This window comes from Suncus etruscus, chromosome 4, assembly GCF_024139225.1.
Source record: "Suncus etruscus isolate mSunEtr1 chromosome 4, mSunEtr1.pri.cur, whole genome shotgun sequence".
NCBI lineage: Eukaryota > Metazoa > Chordata > Mammalia > Eulipotyphla > Soricidae > Suncus > Suncus etruscus.
In genome coordinates, this window is record NC_064851.1 from 120,524,043 (window position 1) to 120,547,144 (window position 23,102).

The 23,102-nt window shown below is 34.3% G+C and overlaps 1 protein-coding gene across 1 annotated transcript in view; it reads left to right on the plus strand.

The window, feature by feature from the left end:
* The first annotated feature begins 9,626 nt into the window (after positions 1-9,626).
* The window catches only part of SPOCK3 (SPARC (osteonectin), cwcv and kazal like domains proteoglycan 3), a 267,952-nt gene continuing 254,476 nt past the window's right edge, over positions 9,627-23,102 (plus strand). Inside the window, exons 1-2 of the mRNA XM_049772678.1 lie at positions 9,627-9,761; positions 12,118-12,163. Of these exons, the coding sequence (XP_049628635.1) occupies positions 9,627-9,761; positions 12,118-12,163 (181 nt within the window). The remainder of the gene's footprint in view (positions 9,762-12,117; positions 12,164-23,102) is intronic.

Sequence of the window (23,102 nt, forward strand, 5' to 3'; positions counted from 1 at the left end):
TAGGTATCTGTATATTTTTTTAAAGAAATTCTTTAGCCACTCCCAGTGGTGCTCAAGGCTTACTCCTGTATCTGAGTTCAGTGATAACTCCTGTCAATGCTTCAGAATCAAATGTGGAGATGGGGATTATATGTAGGTTGATCCTTAGATAAGGCAAACTCCCTACAATTAATTTGTACTATATCTCCAGCCCCTTGAAGTTAAACTTCTCTGACTTTCTACTTAGATAGTTCTGTTATTACATTATCTTATACGAAATAAGTCTCAGAGATAAGCCTAATTAGAAAATAAAACTCCTTTTTTTAGACCTTTGAAAAATAAAATGACCTCTAACTTGCAATTTAATTTTAGTCTTGTCAGAAAATTTCAGGTATCCACTGAGCTAAGCCACACAGATTCTTTGGAGGGAATTTTAGAGGTGTAGGACACATTCAGGGTGGTCAGGGCTTACTTCAGTTCTGCTCAGAGATCACATGTGGCATGATTGGGAAACATGTGGTGTCTGGAAGGGAATTGGGTCATCTGCATGCAGGGTACGCGCCTGATTATCTGTATTATATCAGCAGTCACCAAATTCTTGATCTTCAAAGCTGTCAGTGATGTTCTTAGTGACACTGGCTTTGGTCACAGTTTAAAACAGCCATAGACAACTACTACATCTCTCCTGAACAAAAAGTCTTCCAGAATAGTGTGCCAGATGGAGTTCTAAGAGCTATTTCTCTAACTTTTTTTTTTATTGTTTTTGGGCCACAGCTAGTGGCATTCAAGGTTACTCCTGGCTCAGTGCTCAGAAATTGGTCCTTGCTTGGGGAGACCATATGAGATATTCGAAATCGAACCCAGGTCCATCCTAGTTTGTCTGTATTCAAGTTAAACACCTTTCTGCTGTGCTATCTCTCCTACCCCATACTTTTTAAAAAATATTTTAATTTAAACATCATGCTTATAAGGTGGTTCATACTCCAGGTTTTATTCCCACAGATAAAGTTGTTCATGATTGAGTTACAGTCATACAAGATACAATAACCAATGTTAACAATTTTCCTCTCACCTTCCCTGATGAACTCTTCCTTTCTACCCACCCTCCCTTGTGCCTCCCCCTTTCTCTTTTGACACTGTGTTTGCACCACTGTTAATGAAGGCGTTATTCATAGAATGCATTTTTATGGATTTAATTTATTCGACTTTCTAGAATACTGCTAATTTTTTTAAAAAAAATCACTGCTGACGTTTTTGGTGCAATTGTTATTTCCAAAATTTTAAAAGATCTGAAAATTCAAACTTAAATAATGGAATAAAATGTAAGATAGTAATATTACATTCACCTTTGAATTAAGGAAAGCTTTCATATTTATGATGTCTTTTATCTCTGTGATGCTGAAAAGGATAGATAATAGTCACAAAGCAAAGCTTTGAGGGCAAGAAAAAATTCATACATCAAAGATTTTGCGAAATAGTGGATTCTGACCATAATGCTGTTTCTATAGATAATAGTACATATGCAATGAAACCAAATGATAATAATAATAGTGAAAACATCATCTTAAAAACAAAATAAGAGAAAACAATGTAAGGAAAATAGCTTCTGGATTTGTGACTAAAAATAGCTTGGATTCAAAAAGGTATTCATTCAGAAGTATTGATCTGATGAGGAAGTCAGTTGTAAACAATTGGGTTCACTTATAAATATATGCTTGGTCTGTCATTATAGACTCAGAAGAGGTTATTTGTGCTATGGGAGATATAAATCACTGAAATGCATTCTCTACTTAATAATGAAAGAATTAATATTTTTCCTTAGGCTAGCACAATAAAAAAGGTATCATTTTGCTTTCCTATATAATCTTAACTTCTCTGTGTTACTTTTTATTTGCATTATATTTTGAACTGTACTATGTTTCTTCTTCATTAGTATATACTAGTAATATATAGTATATACTTTTTATATATAATAAGCTTGCTAATAATTCTTGCTTTTTAAGTTTATATTTTATAAAATTATTTTATTGCTATTTGTTAAGAGATCTTTTTTGCTTGTTTGGGGTTACACCTCACTGTTTTCAGTGCTTATTTCTGGTTTTGTGCTCAGGGAATACTCCAGGTAGTCTCGGGTTATCATATCAGATATCAGGGATTGAATCTTGGTCTATAAGCACCCTACCTGTTGTACTATCACTTTGACTTAATAAGAGATTTTATAGTTGACTTACATTAAAAATTTTATCAAATTAAAAACTGACAAATTATGAGAACAAAGAACATACATTTTTTTAAATGTCTGCCCAGGGTAAGTTCAATGAATAAGGCCCTTGCTTAAAAAAAAAAAAACAAGAACAAAAAAAGCTTTACTTTTATTTATAAACTTTTACTTTTATTTATAAACTGCTCAAGGTTACTATTTTTTTATGTTTTACTTTTTATTTTGGAGGTCACACCTTTTGATGCTCAGGAATGACTTGGTCTGTACTAAAGGATCACTCATGTAAGGCTTAAGGTGCCAGAGTCCAGATCAGCCACATACAAGACAAGTATCATACTCCCTTTACTATCTGTTCAGCCCCTGAAGTTTACTTTTCTGTTCTCATATTTTCTCTCCTATTTAGGCGCTAGTTTTAACTTTCATTCAGGTCGAACATTTTATTTCCGTTCGACTAACCTGTGGCTGAATGTTTGTGTCTTTGCCAACATAAAGTGTTCCTAAGTGAATAGTAACTGCATGTCACAGTTTATCTTAGTTTCTTCACTAGTATTTGCTAGTATCTTTATTTGCTAATATCTTTAGGATAATACTAATGAGTAACAATGTTTTTGTAAATTCATATTTTCATTATTAAGGCAACATTTTTTTGGGCGGACCACACCCAGCGGCGCTCAGGGGTTACTCCTGGCTCTATGCTCAGAAATCACTCCTGGCTCAGAGGACTGTATGGGATCATGGGAATCAAATATGCATCCGTTCTGGTCAATTGCTTGAAGGCAAATGCCCCACTACTGTGCTACCACTCTGTCTCAAGGCAACATTTGTTATGCTTTTCTTTGATATTAATGAAGTATAAGTTTTGTATACCAATGTAAAATTAAACAGTATACATTCTTCATAAATTCTGAAGGACTATAAGCATAAATTTGCAGTTTTTTCCCCCTGAGACAATTGGTGAATATCCCAGGGGTGCTGTTCTTTTTTGCAGAAGTCATTTTATTTATGTGCTTAACTGAGGGAAGTCAGAGAGCATAAAATGCTCTCTTTAAAGATATAGGGTTCACTGAAGTCATATAAATGAGTTCTATCAGGGTGCTAAGATATCACTTGGTAAACAAGTAGCTGTAGTCGGCTAAAAAATGTGACTCTTGGGATTCTGAACCACAACATGTGTCTCATATAAATAATTTCTTCAGACCTAGAAAAAACTTTCTTACTCTGTCTTCTCATCAGATCATGTGTAACATAGATCCATAGGCAGTCTTATTTTGTGCAAAAAATACTGGCTTAGCTATCCTGCTAGCTATTCTCCCATAATAGGACAAGATGTGTAAATGGGACTATCATAACATATGGCACATTTCAGGAAAAAAATAAACAGATTCTCATTGCTGTTTTTCAGTTTATGAAATAGCAACCTCATGCGTTATAGAGCTACTGAAACACAGCAAGCAATAACAGACAATGTTTCTGAGGAACATTTATGAGAGGGAGACGTACTATATATGGGAGATATAATAAAAATACAGAAATCCCAGGTTATTTACCTCCCCAAATTCAACATAGATTTATCCAATAATCACCACCCTATTTTTACATCTTTCTTAGGAAATTGATAAACACATATTTTCAAAGACTGAAAAATAGCATATTTTATTAGATTTTGGAGTTATTTTGTTTTGATTATGAAGATTTTAATAAAAATGGATAGAGTCATAGATCACATAAGATATTCAGTCAATAATAATGGATCTCTAACTGTATACTTGCTATCACCTCCTGTGTTATATATTCTGAGTTTATACAATGACTAAAACACTTCATAATACATTAGAGTATATTATTTTTAAGTATGATTCTAATTGTAGAGAGGCTAAAATAAGGAACCATATATCTTTATCTTTAATATTTATCCCCAATATAAACATTCTTTGATTTACTCCTTGAGGATCAAATGGGATCTTCCAGTCTGGGAACTTTTGCCCAATATCACTATTGCTTGAAAAAGATGAGGCACAAAATAGCCCCTTCTTATTCTAGATATGATTGTTTACTATGTCTTATTTGGTTAGATTTTGAGATCTAAAATTGCTTTTCTCATACTGGCTTGTGGACAAAGCTTAAGGAGCAAGCAGTTTAAGGTTGGAAAATCAGGTCAGTAGGTTTGGATGTAGGGTAATTGAAGGGGAGCAGTAGATGAAAACAAATTCTAGGAAGAGAATAAACTAATGGATAATTAAAAATGTTTGAGATAAATAGATCAAGTACAAATTGACAGATACAAACAGCAAAAAATATTGATGACTCAATAGGATTTCTTCTATGAATCTACCATAAGGTCAAGTAATTATGTTTTAAAGTTTCATACAATAGTTACATTATAAACTTAATTTCATTATGTATTGCTGTTTGTCTCTGAAAAGTGGTTGTAATAAAATGGAATCAAAATTATGATTCATTTAGATGTTCAACATGCTTCTTACATAGAATTCCATTGATGTTGAATGCCATACCCCAGAAAGTAATGTTAACTGGTGACTTTTCTTTTTTTTTTTTTTTTTTTTTTTTTTTTGGTTTTTGGGTCACACCTGGCGGTGCTCAGGGGTTACTCCTGGCTGTCTGCTCAGAAATAGCTCCTGGCAGGCACGGGGGACCATATGGGACACCGGGATTCGAACCAACCACCTTTGGTCCTGGATCGGCTGCTTGCAAGGCAAACGCCGCTGTGCTATCTCTCCGGGCCCAACTGGTGACTTTTCAATGTGGCTTCTGACATATCAACTATTAGTGTCTATGAGCTAGTTTTAGAAGTTCCTGAAGTCCATTCTGTCACATTCTGTTATTCATTAAAGATACTATATTTACAAACAAACAAATGACAAATAAAAAAGGCTGGAGCAATAACACAGCAGTAGGGCATTTGCCTTGCATGTGACTGACCCAGGACAGACCTCGGTTTGATCCCTGGTGTCCCATTTGGTCCGTCAAAGCCAGGGGCGTTTTCTGAGCACATAGCCGGGAGTAATCCCTGAGTGTCAAGAACCAGAAAACAAACAAATAAAAAAAATAAAGACACTGTATTTAATAGGAATATGACACTACATAGTTTGCTGTGAGTAGCACGATGAATGTATAGGGATGGAAGCAACTGAAAGAGGACATGTTGGGAGATTATCCTAATATATAGGTTCTTAACCAAACTAAAATACACACAAAAACAAAAACGCACTTTGTTAAAGGCATATGATATTTCATAAAGGAATTATGATAGAGTGGCTGAAACATTTTAAAATAATTATTTATTTAAGCATATTTGTTACAAAATTATTCATACTTGAGTTTCAATCATAGAATGTACACCACCCTTCACCAGTGCACTTTCCCCACCATCATTGTTCCTTGTTTCCTTCCCCCTCATCCTCCTCTGCCTATGTCAGGGGCAGGCATTTTGCTTTTTTCTCTCTATCTGTCTTTTCCTTTATGACACTGAGGTTTGCAAAATTTCCTTTATGACATCGTGGTTTGAAATATTGTTAACTAAGGATACAATGCATGTCACTTATCCATTTTCAGCATCCATTTCTTTCCAGTGATATGTTCCAATTATTAATGTATCTTTCTCTATTCTAACTGAACTCACCACTTTTTATGGCAAGCTTCCTATCATGGACTAGTCCTCCTGTCCCTCATCCCTATTTTCTCTAGGTATTATTACCATATTGCCATTTATTATTCTTTTTTTTTTTTTTTGGTTTTTGGGCCACACCCAGTGGTGCTCAGGGGTTACTCCTGGCTGTCTGCTCAGAAATAGCTCCTGGCAGGCACGGGGGACCATATGGGATACCGGAATTCGAACCAACCACCTTTGGTCCTGGATTGGCTGCTTGCAAGGCAAACGCCGCTGTGCTATCTCTCCAGGCCCGCCATTAATGATTATTCTGTGTCTATGCCTCTCCTTCTGACTCATTTCGCTCAGAATAATAATCTGATATGTTGATGTATGTACAGATGAAAAAATATATATAGGTTCTTAGATGTCTTCATTTCTGATGTTAGTATGACTAGATGATATTACAAAAATCTGGGATAATCAACTCTCTGGATTTTTATATCTTCGATGAATGCACTCACAGTTATCTCCTCTCTAAAGACTTCTCAATATATTACAAATGATTTGTTTGCTTTCTTTGAGCCCATTATGCTGCATACTTGTCAAGATGTACATATATATTATGTATAGGTAGTAGCAACAGTATACTGTTATTCCATATGAAGTCCTAGCTTTGCTTGTTTCTTTCTTAGAAGTGCTCAGGATTTACTCTGGCTCTATGCTCAGGGATTATTCCAGGCAGACTTGGGGGACCATATGTGGTGCCTCTTATCCAACCTGAATTTGGCCGTGTGCAAGGCAAGAACATTGCCCTCTGCACTATTGTCTTAGTCTCCAATTCTAGATTCTTTCTTAATCTAAGATTTTATCTTAAGGAAAGAAGTACTAACTGTCTTAACCTAACTTATTTTGGTAGGGTTAAACATTAAAAATTTTATGCTCCTTCTAGAACTGCACTACTTAGATGGTATATCAGAAATACCCAACACTAATAATTTTTCATTGCTTGAAACATTTTATTTTGCAATATATATTCAAGCTGTGGTCTTCTCAGCACAGATCTGGAGAAAGTAGAACGAATTTCACTGATACTTAGCCAATGTGCCCAGATGCCAAAGAGTGAGGGCTGGCTGTGCAGTCCCAGAGATCATCAGAGTCACAGCCCAGTGATGTTGAGAGCCTGCAGCACTACAGCCAGCAGTGCTAAGGAAGTCGGGCAGGCATTTCTGGTGATAAATATCTCTCATGCATGCAAAGAAGATGTCCCAGTATATTTTCCAGGACCCAACAAACAAATCTTGTAAAATATTATCTTTTTTTTGATTTCATAATTTAGTCATACTTCTTCTAAAAAGTAGTGTATATATTAGCATGTGTACTTCTTGGAGGTCACACTGACAGTGCTCAGAACTGACTTCTGGCTCTGTGCTCATTAATTACTATCGGTAGGACTTGGGGAGCTATATGAGGTGGGAGGATCAAATCCCATTTGGCTGCATGCAGCGTAAATGCCGTATCTTCTATACTATCTCTCCATTCCCCAACCTTAAAAATCTTTTATAGTTGTTGTTTAATAAATTATAGAATATTTATGTTAATGAACCACAAAGTGTTATCCACTAGAGTTCAATACTCCCTTGGTTGATTTTATTTAAAAGTGGTATTCTTTGCGAGCAACTTATTTTTATATAGATTTCAGTTTGATTTATTGCCTACATAGCTCTCTGAGACATGGAAACATGTTAAATGATTAACTATGATTAAGATAATATCTAAGAATTATGCATGATGATGGTGTTTAAGTATTATGGATTTCTTTGTATCAGGATTCTCTCACTTTCAGTTGTGTTGTTGCATAAATAATTCCTGACCTCAATTGCTTGTCTATATTTTTTCTTCAGGCAATGCTATAATCTATGATTGTAGATCAGCCACAGTGAAAATCCAAGTAGTTACTCATTGTTTATAAACATGTTCTCCTCTTCTGTTTCATCTGTACCAAGTCTGAATGTAGTAAATTTTTGTCACAGGAAGTCGTTTATCTACTTGGGCATTCTGTCTGTTTCTAACAATTGCCCTCTTATACTTAAAATCAAATTCTTTATATAATATATATTGTATTTTATATACAAACCATCATTTTGTAAATATTTAACAAATACTTAATATTTATAAAATCTTATCTTTTGTATAAAACATGATGAAAAATATAAAATCAGACATGTAAAGAAATAGCAAAAATTATGGCAAATTCATAATAAATTTTTTATGCATCCATTACATATGATGTTTAAACATCATTTACATGTTATAGTTAGATACTAATGAAGCATATATTTAATATCTCAATATTTTTAAATATAGCATTATATATGCCATGTATTAATACCACTATTCTATTAAAAGCATTCATTATATTAATATAATGTATTATTAACACAAGTATAAAATGTTCTTGATAAAATATGACAAAATCTAGAATTCAATATATAATATATTAGTATTATAAAAATTTTATGAACTGTCATGAAATGTTAGAAAATTAGTCAACCTTTTTTGTAGGATATGTTTATTTGTGTTTCTCTGTGTTTCTCAAATAGGTGCTTTCCCTCTTGGGGGAATAGCTACAGAACTTGATGAACTGACCATTATTATGTCTTGAGAGGTTATTTGCCGATATTTCATGGGTCTATGCCAGAAAAGCGGGCAAACTGCCTGTCATGCGCAAAATGGTATCTTATCTGGTGTAATATGGAATTATCTGGCTTGAAATATCTGTAATTTTCCAGTTTAAGAAACTGCTTTTAATTGCATTTTACTTAGAATTATAAAAAAATCAAGAATTAAAACTATAAGAAAGTAGTTTCGGCAATGGTCAATTATTAGCATGTACATATTTTGTAGAAAACTTGCAAATATTTTAAAATAAAAAAATTATCAAATGTATAATGTAACACTGATTGTTTTGAAGTGACAAATTTGGGAGGGTGGGACAAGAACGTATTGCTTAGAACACTAAGTCTTAGGGCCAGAAAGACAGCTCAGCAGGTTAAGGTCTTGAGTATTGTATATGGACAATCTGAGTTCCATCTTTGACACCATTCTAGGTGGGTCCTTGAGCACAGAGCCTGGAGTAATAAGCCCTGAGTACTCTTGGGTATGACTCAAAAACAAAACAGGAAAAAAGAGTCTTGGTTTCAGTCAGATTAGTCTAAATTTTTCCAAAATGTAGTAATTTCTTGCACTTGTCTCTTAAATTCCTACTTCGCTTATTTTGGATTTGAATTGAAGCCTGAGAATAACCAAAATTTGTACAAAATCTTTGAAGACAAAATGAATCACACCTGAATGAACAGATATGTTAACAATTATTTGAATTCTCATCCTTGCAAAATTCTGGAGATATAATGAGGTTAAACCATTTTCAGAAAGAAAAATGCCTAGTGATTTAGAACAAAGAAAAAATACCTCGAAGTAGCTGATAGGTTGCTGATTTCACTTTTTGGACGGTATCTATTCCATGCAATGATCACACTTTGATATTACCAGGCTATTGTCTCATGTTTTATGTCATATAGACTGTCATATATATGTGAACTCACACCAACAGAGCATGATCAGGTTAGTCTAAAGGAAGCTAATTAAGTTTGCTTGGGTATAGTTCTTATAATTATGTATCATTTGTGTTATTCTTCACAAATGTTGAATATTTCAAATATCAGGTATGTTGAGCATGTTACATTCACATTCTTGAACTTCCTTAAAAAGAATGTCATTCCTGCACTGAAGCCAATGCTAAGGTTTTAAGTTACCTCTATGGATAAAGTCATGACATCACCAAATTATAACTACATTTCTTGGTTGATGCCATTGAAAGCTGAAAACTTCACAGTAGTCTGGGAGATACTGGGCAGAAATATTGGCCTATCTGAATCAACTCCTATCATAAATGTAAGCTTTAAAAATTTATTTAAAAATTATTTAAAATTATTTAAAAATAAAATTAAAAATTATTTTAAAAATTTATTTAAAGATCATTGTCTCTTTGAAATTGAAATTATCTTGGACTTCTTGCTGTTAAAACTTTTAATGAGACTCTTAACAGGGAACCACTGCAGAAGTAATGATAAGTAACCCATTGTGGTCTTATTTTAAAATACCAAATTTAATGAACCTGGCTGTTAGGTACTCAGCAAATATCCTCAACATCTTAATATATACTACTGTGTGGGGATTTGACATAATTTAGATTTGTTATTGCTTTGTTAGCCAATCCATTTTCAGAATTCTTATCAGATAGGCTGCTCTTACTTTTGCACTTTAGTTATGGGACCTGGGGTTTTGTTGTTCTCTGTTTCTAAAGTGATGAAGGTAGCAAATGGAAAACATTCTTACAACTAACATTTACCAAACCCGGACAACCTTTTCTCATTGTCTAGCTTTCTGCTATGCCTTCAGGGAAATTCCAACTCTTCTCCATGCCTGAAATAAGTAATAATCATTACTCCCTAGCAGTGAGAGGTAATTAAAAATAAAAACTATCAATTAAGTGTATTATGAGTTTCAATGAAGTTTGGAGATGACTTTGAATAATATAATTTGAAAATGTAGTTATCCAAGGATTATATCATGCTTTTTAATATTTTGAAAGGATTTTTGAAAGATACTAAGCCATCAATGTTTATGTAATTATCTAGTTAATTTTCCTCTTAATATGTTCTTAATGATTTAGTGCCGAACCCTATCTATGTAAATGCCTATAATTTTTTCATTTCTTAATATAAATGTAAGAGAATCTTTACCTTAGTATTTTTTTTATTTTTGTAATTTTTTCAATAATATTTGATGAGGTAGGAATGAATAAAGTAATGATGCAATTATCACAACAAGGAAAATAATTTATATTAATTAAACATATTTGAACAAGGGCCCAAATGACAACACAGCAGGTAGGGCATTTACCTTGTAGAAGGCCCATCCAGGTTTGATCTCTGGCATCCATATGGTTCACCAAATGTGCCAGGAATAATTTTTTAATGCAAAGCCAGGAGTAACCCCTGAGTGCCACTTGGGTATGGCCTCAAAACCAAAAATTTTTTTGAACAAATACAAATATATTTTCAGAATTAAACTGTATGCTTATTTTTTATTTGTATATTGGAGAATATTAGTCAATGGGTAGGAAGACTCAATAGCTCTGCTTGAGCTTGTCAGATTCTCTATGATCAATTTTAATACTGCATCGAAAGTTTGGAGCTACAAATTGTTTAAATAAAAGGCTTTTGAAACCTATGGGTGTACATGTTTACCATAACAAAAATGTAATATAATAAATGAAGTATATTATATTTACCATAAAATATTATATACGAGGTACTTTGCAATAATTTAAAAATTATAAATAAAATAGCTTTCCTTTGCTTTCTAAAGTTTCTTTTCGATATAATTGCCTTACTTTTGTGTAATGATTTTACTTACTAACTAATACATGTAATATAATGATTATTTTTCTCTGCAAGCTATTTAAAATTTTGAAGAATTTAATGTGCAATTTTTCAAGCTTCCAACTGCATATTTTTTGTGTGTTTATTTGGTTTCGGTTTTGGACCACACCCAGCAGTGTTCAGGTGTTATTCCTGGCTCTACACTCAGAAATTATTCCTGGCAGCTCGAAGGACCATATGGGATGCCTAGGAACCATATGGGAACCCAGGTTGACTGCATGCAAGGCAAATGCCCTACCTGCTGTGCAATCACTCTGGCCCCTCCAACTGCATTTTGATGAACTTGATAGACATTCAATTAATATGTGTCGGATTTACCCAAAGTTTATTGTTACTCTAAAGTAAGCAGAATTTTTAACATTTTTCCTGCTATGTTACTTTCTGTTTATTGTTGTAGTAGTGGGAAAGTCAGCTCTATAATTGAAAACTGGTCATTTATATAGCTTAGTTGCTTATAGTAATTATCTCTCTGTTATATTGCACATTGAATTGCAATAGAAAGTATTGCACTGTAATATTTAGGTGAAGTGGCAAACCAAAGTAGTTAAGTTGTAATAGCGAATGTGGACTTGTAGTGGGAATTAACATATAATTGAAATGTATTTCTGCAATATGTAAACAATGTGTTCCTTTTTGATAACTGCTGTTTTTCTCTTGTTTCTTTTTTATAATTTGCTGCTTGCCATTGCAGGAAGTAGAGGTTTGTATTCAGCTTCTGTATTTCTATTTACTTTCATATTTTATACACATCTTTATTTTCAAATTACTCATATGCACTTAATTCAAATTGTTTTCCATTTTAGGATGATTATTTCCGCACTTGGAATCCAGGAAAGGCCTTTGATCAGGGTAAGAAGAATCTAATCATTTTAAAATAACAATATGTATATATTTGTAATTATTGTTTTCAACTGATATTGTCTGGTAGAATTTTGAATATTGAGTTGGTAGAATTAGATAGATAAAATGTGATGTTTGATTTTATTTTAGTATAAGAATCAGAGTCATTTGGGATTTTGTTGCTGTCATAAAGCTTCATCTTAGAAACTCTTTAACAACAGAGTTGGGCTTTTAAACATACTGTACCCAGGGCCGGAGCAGTAGCGCATTCTTAGGGCACTTGTCTTGCTTGCCGCTGACCCTGTGTCACATATGGTCCCCCAAGCCATTGAGTGCATATCCAGGAGTAACCCCTGAGCATCACTGGGTTTGGCCCCCAAAATAAAAACAAAATAAACATACTGTGCCCATGTTGGATATTGAACCTAATTATTTTATCCAGTTTTATAAATATTCAAGTGTATCCACTAAATGATTTGTCTAAACTTTTCCAAACAAATGGTCTGTTTTACAGAAGAGAAGTTTTACTTTAGATTGGCAGAGATAATAAATACTTTAGATGAGGTACTTGCATAGCATGAAGCTAAAGTGGATTCTCTCTCTGTCATCTCATATGGTATCCTGTGAACTGCCAGGTTTAATTCCTGAGTGCAGAGATGGAGTAACTCCAAATCAAACCAAACCAAAAGAAACCAAAAATGTTTCATTTAAAATGGAATAGATTGAGATTGCAAGGTTATTTCTTAATGGAATGGAACACAAACCTGGCATGTGGGAGGTGTTAGACTTTAGCATCAGGTGCATTCACCCACTTCCCCCAGCATAGATAACACTAGCACCAAGAGCCCCAAGCATCACCATAGGCTGCTGCACTAAACCTGAGTAACTAGGGTTACTGGGACACATTCCTGACTCACCCACTGTCATGCCACTTACTGAGTATGTATGGGGCTATTTAAAAATAAGTAAACGACTGTAATGAAACAGATTTGTAGTTGACTTATTGGAGTCTTGGAAGACCTCAAAAGGAAGGTCAAATAAAGTAAAGGTTCTGACACTATATCCCTGATAATTCCTTATTCTATTAGGTAATAGGCTAAAAATGATATTTTCATATGTGGTATGATAGTAGAAGCATCAAACTTCATGAAGTGATGTTTATGTTTTTGTTTGTTTTGTTTTGGGGCCACACCCATTGATGCTCAAGGGTTACTCTGTCTATGCTCTGAGAAATCGCTCCTGGCTTGTGGGGAGTTATGGGACACTGGAGTATCAAAACGCTGTCCATCCTCGAAAGGTGTTACTGCTCCGGCCCCCATGAAGTGATATTTAGATAAATAATTCAGCAAATTCCCTTATTAAGTTTTACAGTAGTAGGATTATCTTAAAATAATAACAGAAATGTAAGATTCAATAATCTTAGAAGAGATATGACTATGAAGTTGTAAAACTTAAATATATAAATCATTTAAGAAAGTGTCATGGGACAAGGTAGAAGACTGCCAGACTATATGTGCTTCACCCTCAACCTGGCTTAGATTATTTCATGCATGACCCTGATTTAGACTAGTTCACCTGGGTTTGGAGATAACACATGTGGGGTGGTTTTGCAGTACAGTAGCAAGCACTTTTGTGAAAATGATTGTATCTCCAATGAAGTCATTAATACAATTGTAGAAGGTTTAGTAAGCTCTTGATGCTAGTTGTCCATTCTGTTAAACTTTTATTCTGCTAAAGGTATAACAGCATCAAAAAAATGAAGTTTTCAAAGCACTATTACTGATGCTGTGGCTTTTAGGCACATGTAAATCTCAGATGCAAGGCGTTTTGGAAGAAGTAAGATATGGATGGGGGATGCTTGCACTCACTCCAAATAGCCCTGGTGATATCAGCCCAAAGACTATCATATCTGAAGTTTGGTCAGATTGTTATTCCCAGGGGAATTTTAGAGGGGTGATGAGGCAGGGCCATTGGCAAAATGGTGATTTTGGGTCATAGAAGCAACAGGTATGGCTTAGCAGATGGCCAGCTTTCTGCTGTGTGGGTGAGTATCCCCATAATTTTTCACACCTTGCTTTACATCTCATTCAAGAAGAGTAAGTCTGTGGAGCTGGACAAGTTCAAACATGGTGACTGCATTTGTGGGTCTGATTATGGCTACTACATATTCTATTTCATTCTGCCTTTTATATGTTTTTTACTGAGATTTTGTGATTACATTATTGTTAATCATGGTTTTCTTACATGTAATTCCAACACCATAAAAAAAGAAAGTGTCATGGGTGTTTTGCTATGTTTTCCAAAATGTCAACTTCATGTTGAGGATACATGGTACAAAGGCCAACTATTTCCGTGAGCTCCAGTCTAAGTGATCTTAGTCAGGAGCTGCCATCAGCAATGTAACTTATTTAAAACTGTCCTTCATACTCAAATCTTTCTTTATATTGATTTCTTTCTTCTAGATTTAGTAAGAGCTAAACATTGTTATCAATTTGCTTTAATTATATAATCTTCATTTAAAAAGTCAAAACCATTTTTGATATGGTTACTAATAAGAAAATGCCAATAAATAGAAATGACGTACAGGCTGAGATATAGCTGCAAGTTTCTCTGAGAAGTGAATTTCTCAAGTGAATTAATAAACCTTAAAACTGAATACATCTCTGAAATGGGTGTTAATATTTAAATTTATCAAACTTGTATATCTAGTTACAATTAAGATGCTATTGTTTCATTTTAAAATTGTACATAGGGGCTAGAGAAATAGTATAGGAGGTGGGACACTTGCCTTGCATACAGGCAACTAGATTTAATTTTCAGATTCTCACACTTTCTCCTGACTAACTTTGTGAATTGTTTCTAAGTGAAGTTGTAGGAGTAAGCTCTGAGTACAACTGGGTGGGTCCAAAAACTCCACCACAAACAAATCAACTAAAAAATATTGCATTATGTATTTGGGATGGATCAATTGTACAGTGGATCAAGTTTGCAGTTTGCATTCAGCTGATATGGGTTAATTTCCAGCACCCCATAAGGTGTACCAATATTGTAAGCACTGCCAAGAGTGATCTTTGAGTGTAGGGCCAGGAATAAAGTCTGAAAACTGCCAGGTGTACCCTCAAGATCCTCTAATGAAGATATATATAAACATGTATGTGCATATTTATATGTGTATATACACATATGTACAAATACATGTGTACATATATACACTTATATACATACATATGTTCATATATATATGTGTGTGTATATCTTGAATGTATAATGATGTGTTGAGCTGAAAAGCTTCAAAAAAGAAGCTGGGGAAGTCAAAGGTTCAAGGGCTGAGTGCATATTTTGCATGCCCGGTTTGATCCCTGGCACTGCATGGTTTCCTCACCACTAAGCATTTTGGTGGTCCACAAGTACTGTTAGGTTTGATCCTTAAAAAGTGAATGCTTATAGAAAGGCTTTCAAGCCCCTAAGGTACTGTAAGTTGATTTACTTTCATTTATGAAATAATTTAACCTAGTAAATAAAAAATATCTTTGTCATGAGTCAGAGAGAATCTAATGGCATGAGAATAGTTCATATTTATGAAAAGTGCTTTACCTTTAGGTTTAGGTGTTCAATAATTGTTGGTTAATCTTTATATAGCCTTGGGCAGGTAGATGTGATAGGATATGCTCTGAAGGAAATAAAGCTCTGTTTAAGGTTAGATTCTCATGAAGTTGTAGACAGAATCAGGTACTCTGATCGCTGAACCCTGTAACATAGCTACTACTTACAGCTGTTTGTAAGTTAAGGGTATGCTAATGCTATTCTCAACTTTATAATGTAAAAAATTATCACTGTTAATGGTTTTCTGTATTCTGACACAGTATTTTGTAGACTATTAGGCCTTCTTTTAATTGAGGTATAGTTGACATATACACTCCCAGACACTTTGGAGGAGCAATCTCTGTATTAGTGGAGTCCACCAGGTAGATACCATGCAGTGTTCCTGTTGATTTGGTGCTAGAAATAGAAACTTGGAGGGGGCCGGAGTGGTGGTGCAACCTAGGTTAGACCCACCGGTGTCCAATATGATCCCCTGAGAGATTTCTGAGCGCATAGCCAGGAGTAACCCCTGAATGTCACTGGGTGTGGCTCAAAAACAATAAAAGAAAAAAAAAAAAAGAAACCTGGGCAGCTCTTTGAGATATCTCCAGGGTTAGTATTTTGTGTGGGTTTTTTGTTTGTTTGTTTTGGTGGGGTTATGCCACACCCGGTGACACTCAGGGATTACTCCTGGCTCTGCACTCAGAAATCACTCCTGGCAGGCTCAGGAAGACCTTATATGATGCTGGTAATTAAACCCAGCTTTATCTGGGGTTGGCCTCATGCAAGGCAAATATCCTGCTGTTGTGCTATCGCTCTGCCCCATGTTCTGGGTTTTTAGTTATTGAATCTATAAAGTTGGTAACATGTTAAGCTCACACTGAAAAAGGGGAAAATGAAAAACAAATTAGAGAGAGATTTTTATCTATGAGTTTTTTTGATTTGAGTCAAACTAAGCTGCCCATTTGCAGACTGTGCTGTAGTGAGAAAAAATATCTTGGTTTTCTCTAGCTTTGAATAGACAGATAATGTACTTCATTTGCATGAAATAGACCTGAATATATTAATTTTTATTGTTCCTTATTCTTTCTGACTAACAGAATCTTCAATTAAGTATCATTTTTATAATCTTATTGAACTGTTGAAAAATTAATTTAGAAGACTTTATCAGATATTATAATTAATAAGTAAAGGAGATGTAACTTTAATATTAGACTTTTTATACTAATGCCTATATTATTTTACCATATTAATACACAATTATATATATATACCCATTTTTATAGAATTTTCTATAAAGTATAGTACTAATAATGAAATAATTAATTAATATTTTATTAATTGAGATATAATTTATCAGCTCAAAACTCCTCTGCATATCTACATAAATATGCAAGCACACTTATATAAGCAAATTGATATATATTTACATACTCTTAAATTATGCATTTGATGCATTTGTATCTCCAGATGTGTTTGCATGTAGATATCAACTTCTGGTGAAGATAAGGGAGTTTTTCTACCTTCTGATTTAAATGTGACATAATTTTTTCTCATTTCAGTTAATTTTATTAAAAAAATTCCACTTTTTTAAACCACTAAAATAATAAGTTTGTGGAAAATATAATGAATTTAACTGAAAGTATTTTTGGCGATGGAAAATCTACAGTAAAATTAAAGACAGCATGCTGATGCCAAAACTAAATTGATTTGGATTTTTCCACTAAGCATTTTCTGTTCCATTACTTCTGTTCATTAGTGTGGCTAATCATGAGTTGAGACAACAGAAATTGACTGAAAAATAGTTTTAATGAGGACATATATCTTCTTGAATACAGCATAAAAATTCTGTCTACAATGACAGACTAAAATGGGCGAGGCTTAGATTGAGCTATAGTGATAAGTAGGTGATTAAATCAATGTTTTGGGTTGTTATGTTACAACTTAAAATATATTGATTTTTCTCACTATAAAACATGTCCTGTTTGAAATTACAGATGATTTGACTGTAACTCAAAAGTCACTAAAACTTTTAGCAGTGATTTCTGACAATTATATGGAGAATGATAGGTTGGTAAAGATCCTATTTTTCAAATGCTATTTTCTTCAATCATATAATATTTCAATGCTCTGAAAAAAATCTTTGGAAGCCAAATGTGCTTTTCATTTTTTCCAAATTTTATTCTCAAAACCAGTTTGTAGTTAATCTACTTGATATCTTCTCCAATGACAGCAAATTCTAGTAAGAAAGAAGTAATAAAAAGATTACTTTAAATTTGGCTAGAATGATACCACAGCAGGGAAGACAATTGCCTTTCACATTGTTAACCTGGGAATAGTCCCCAGCATCACTGGTGGTCCACTGAGCCTACCAGGAGTAAATCCTGAGCTCAGAGCCAGGAATAACCTCTGAATGCCATTGGGTATAACCCCAAACCAAAAAAAAATTAGATTCAGCTAATCTGTGACAAATCAGTTAAGTGTCAGTATGTTTTCTCTGTGAATATAGATTGGGGAGGTAGAAACAGGGACCAAAAAGGCAGCTGTGGGATGTAGAATGTGCATGGAAAGGGCAGCTGTGGATTTGATTCACAGTTTGTCATTCCACAGTATTTTTTTTTGTCACTCTTTTCCTAAATCTGCTCGTCTTAGCAAAGGGCAGTCTGACTCCCACGAGGCTGGTGAAGTCACTTTAATTCAGCAAAATGTCATAAAGAATTACCTTAGTGTTCTAGAAGATTATTGTGCAACTCAGAATACTTAAAATCTAACCAGCAGAGAGGGACATGGCAACAGCTACTGGCTGTCTGTAGAAGCCAGTCTTCCATGCGTTGGAGGGATAGGTAAAGACTTTGAAAGGGAGCATACTTTTATGCTGATGCTGTGGTGTATTTGTTAGTTTGTTTGTTTGGGGGCCATATCCAGTGATGCTAAGGTGTTAGTCTTGGCTCTGCACTCAGTAATTACTCCTAGCAGTGCATGAGGGTGGTGACTATATGGGATTCCAGGAATCGAGCCTAGTTTGTCTGCATGCAATGAAAGCATCCTACCTACTATACCATTGCCCTGGCCCCAAGGGCACATACTTTGCCTAACCATACATGTATCAATTGCTTATGTATTCCTTGGAGGAATTCATAATGCTTTAGCTATTGCCATAAGTTTTGCCATTCATTTGAAGGATGTCTCGCTTACACCAAGTTACAGGTTGTTCCATTGCAGGCAGTCATCATTACACAGAGAAACTGGATGAGGTTTCATTTGATGCTTTTCTCCCCATCAATGTACAGAATTGTTCAGTATTATAGCAGTAATTATGTCTGAAATTGACAAATGCAAGTGATTGAGAAAATACACCTTCAATTTCTTTTTCTTATTTTATCGTACATTAAAAAGTCCACTTTGATTATATAATTGTAGGTATTGCCATTCCAAGGCCTTACATTTTCACTTGTTTACATGGAGATCATTTTCTGGCCCATGTTCTGATAGTATTTATTGTTAGTAGTTTCAGACAAGAGAGAAGTCTGAGCCATGCTTCACAATAGAGGCTTAGTAGTAACCATAATGCCTCATTGTTTAATAGTTTGGGGCTTTTTGGCACCTGTATAGTGGAAAAATTGCATTTTCAGAATGAAAACTCAATGATACAAAATAGAAAGATGATTATCATGTGATTACAATATTTTATAACACTGCATCAGTCATTGAAAATGTAAATCTGTTACTCTATCTAGAAAATTAATTGATCAACTCATTCAATAATTTATAGGAATGTTTTTGTTCCTTAGTTTTTGGGCCACACCCAGCTATTCTCAGAGCTTCCTCAGGGAGCAGTCCTGGTGGTTCAGGGAGCACATGAATTGCTGGGAATAAAGACCACATCAACTTCTTGCAAGACAAACACCCTACAATCTGTACTATCGTATCACTCTGACCTCAATAATTTATATTTTATGAATTTTTTGTTTTCAGTTCAGTGTTTTTAGTCAAGATCATTAAATTTTTCCTTGGACATGAAGTTGAATATTTTAAAGTAGTTCATTTACAAAATGTAAATTCTACAACAACATATAGGCACCTAGAAGATATATGTTTGTTGAAATAAACCAGCTAGAGAAGGACAAATACTATCTGGTTTACAAATAAGTGATAAAATCAAGGTTGAAAACAGGGCATAATTTAAGGCTCTTACATTGCATGAGATCAACCTGATTCAACTGCACTGGAATTGCCTGGAATGATCCATTAGCACAGAGTTTGGAGAAAGCCACACCACTGGTTCAACCGCCAACACCAACACCAAATCCGAGATTAAAAAATACAAATTCAAAATCCTTTTAAAAGGAGAATATTAGTGGCATATAATAAAGCTAAATGAAGACTAAGAGTCAAAGTGACTACCAAGAATAATTATTTGCAATAAATGCTATAATCTAGAACACATGACCAAATTTCCAGAAAACTATGGTCTACCAAGATGGAACCATGAATAAACAGTCTTTGAGACTCATCTCAAATATGCAAGTTGAAGCAGTTATTGAAAATATATATATATATATGTATATATATATGTGTATATATATGTGTATATATATGTGTATATATATGTATATATATATGTATATATATATATATGACCAAGAGCAAATAGCTGTTGTATCTAATGCTACCAAACATCCAAAGAAGTTGCTCCTATTTTTCTTAAAATTTGTCAAAATTGTATGTAGGAAATACTTTCAAATGCACTTCTTATTTATGAAGGCAACGTAAAACCAAAGAAATGACAGTACAGAAAATGAACAGAATGAAAAAAAATAAAAAAACCAAAATAACCGGGCCAGAGCAATAGCATAGCAGTAGGGCATTTGCCTTGCACATGGCTGAACCAGATGGACCCAGGTTCAATTTCTGGTATCCCATATGGTCCCCCGAGCCTGCCAGGAGCGATTTCTTAGCATAGAGCCAGGAAACCCTGAGTGCTGCTGGGTGTACCCCCACAAACTACCCTAAAACCAAACCAAAACAAAAATGTACAGAATGAGGCAAGCAAGATACTACCATGGGTAAGGAGTTTACCTTTTATGTAGATAACCTGGTTTTGTTTTGATCTTGGGCACACTGTGAGGTTTCTCCAAACCCTGCCATGAGTGATCCCTAATTGTGGAACCATCAGTAAACCGTGATAATTGCAGGGTATGGCCCTCAAACTTAAAAATAATGTACAGGCCACATATATGCAATTTTAACAAGAATATTTAAATGACATTTGGTATATGAAAAATTTTTATTACCTGTTAAAAAAGTGAAAATTCAGGCTACAATAAAGTGTCATCTCACTCATTGTGAGGTTACCAAAATCTAGTAACAACAATTATTGCAAAGGGTATATAAAAAGAACCTCAGCACTATTGGTCTTACAGTAAATTGGTCCTAATATGGACTCTCTCAAAAATGCCAGATGATCCAGCAACCCTATTTCTTGGAGGACTGTAGAAAGAATATAAAATAATTAATTCAAAGACTTTCATATGCCAAAATGTTTATTTTAATGGTAATTATAACTGGTAAGTAACAGAAACCAGTAAATGGCATTAAAAGGTGGTTGGGTAAAGACAATATGGTTTTTATATGCACTAAGGATAATATTTGGCTAGAAAACTTTTACCATTGCAGCAAAATATAAGGACAGTAAAGGGATGTTTAGAAGCAAAATAATTCAGAAAACAAATAAATAGGGTGCATACCACTTTTAATATAATTTTTTTATTCTACAGTATTAGGAATCAAAGCAGATGAATTGAGAGCACAAAACAGAACTTTTTTATACTTAACATGCTTTTATACTTAAGGTCAAATTAGTGATAATCAAAAGGGAAGAGGAATGGGAATTAAGAGATAAATCTGATAAATGGTTCCATTTTTGAGTATCAGAATTAAAATTAGACAAACTTAGAGGAGAGCATAATGTAGTATGTTTAGATGGCACTATTTAATGCTATACAGTAAACCCAATATCAATTAACATGTATTATTTCAATTGCAAATAAACACAATAAAACAATGATAATAAATAAAGTTGTTTGATTATACTCCGACAAGCTTTTAAGTAATGAATTTAATTAAACATTGGTCTATTAAAATACTCATCAAATAGAGGCTAGATTCATGGTATCTTTTAGTTAGTTTTAACACTTCACATTTATTTTTATATTTTGTTAACCTTACTATATGACCTTATATCTTCTTTTATTTCTTCTAGGCCCTGTCTCTCTTTTATATATGTTGAATTGAGAAAAGTGCTATAAATGCTTTGGAAGGATGGTTTAATGGGTATTCCGTTATGGCTTCATGCTGTGAGTTCAAGCCACACTTATTACTAGTCAGTTATATTACATTTAGCAGGTAACTTAACCATTCCACAGATGCTTTTCTTTGATAAATCACAAATAAATTCCTAAATCATAGAGCTGTGAATCATATGTAAACCCACACAACCTGCAATGGCTGCAAAACTGCAAGCTTCAAGGGCTTGAGGACCTGGCTTCTGGGTGGAGTGAGCTGTCTACCCAGGGAGGCCAAAATATAGTAACCCAGAACATCTCACAAGAGGCTGGAGAAAGAAAGGAGAGAGGGGTAGAAGCAATGATCACTAATTTCCCAGTCTGAAGTGTTCCACTATAGGGGGAATGAAGGAGAATGAGCGGGGGAGGGGGAGAGGGAGGGGGAGAGAGAGAGAATACAGAAAGAAAGAAAGAAAGAAAGAAAGAAAGAAAGAAAGAAAGAAAGAAAGAAAGAAAGAAAGAAAGAAAGAAAGAAAGAAAGAAAGAAAGAAAGAAAGAAAGAAAGAAAGAAAGAAAGAAAGAAAGAAAGAAAGAAGAAAGAGAGAGAGGGTAGGGAGGGAGGGAAGGAGGGAGGGAGGGAGGGAGGGAGGGAGGGAGGGAAGGAAGGAAGGAAGGAAGGAAGGAAGGAAGGAAGGAAGGAAGAAAGAAAGAAAGAAAGAAAGAAAGAAAGAAAGAAAGAAAGAAAGAAAGAAAGAAAGAAAGAAAGAAAGAAAGAAAGAAAGAAAGAAAGAAAGAAAGAAAGAGAGAAAGAGAGAAAGAGAGAGAGAAAGAAAAGAGAGAGAGAAAGGAAGGAAGGAAGAAAGAAAGAAAAAGAAAGAAGGAATAGAGAAAAAATAAAAATGGAGCTAGCAACATCTTGCTGGCCATTCTGTCGAACTTTTTATTTAAATACTGCTGGTCTATTGTCCAATACATGGGGCATATTTAAGGGCCCTGCCCTGGTCCGATTCAAAGGGCGAGCCCAGGTGACATGACCAGGTCCAATTACTGTTACAAGAGATTAACGTATATATGTGTGTGTA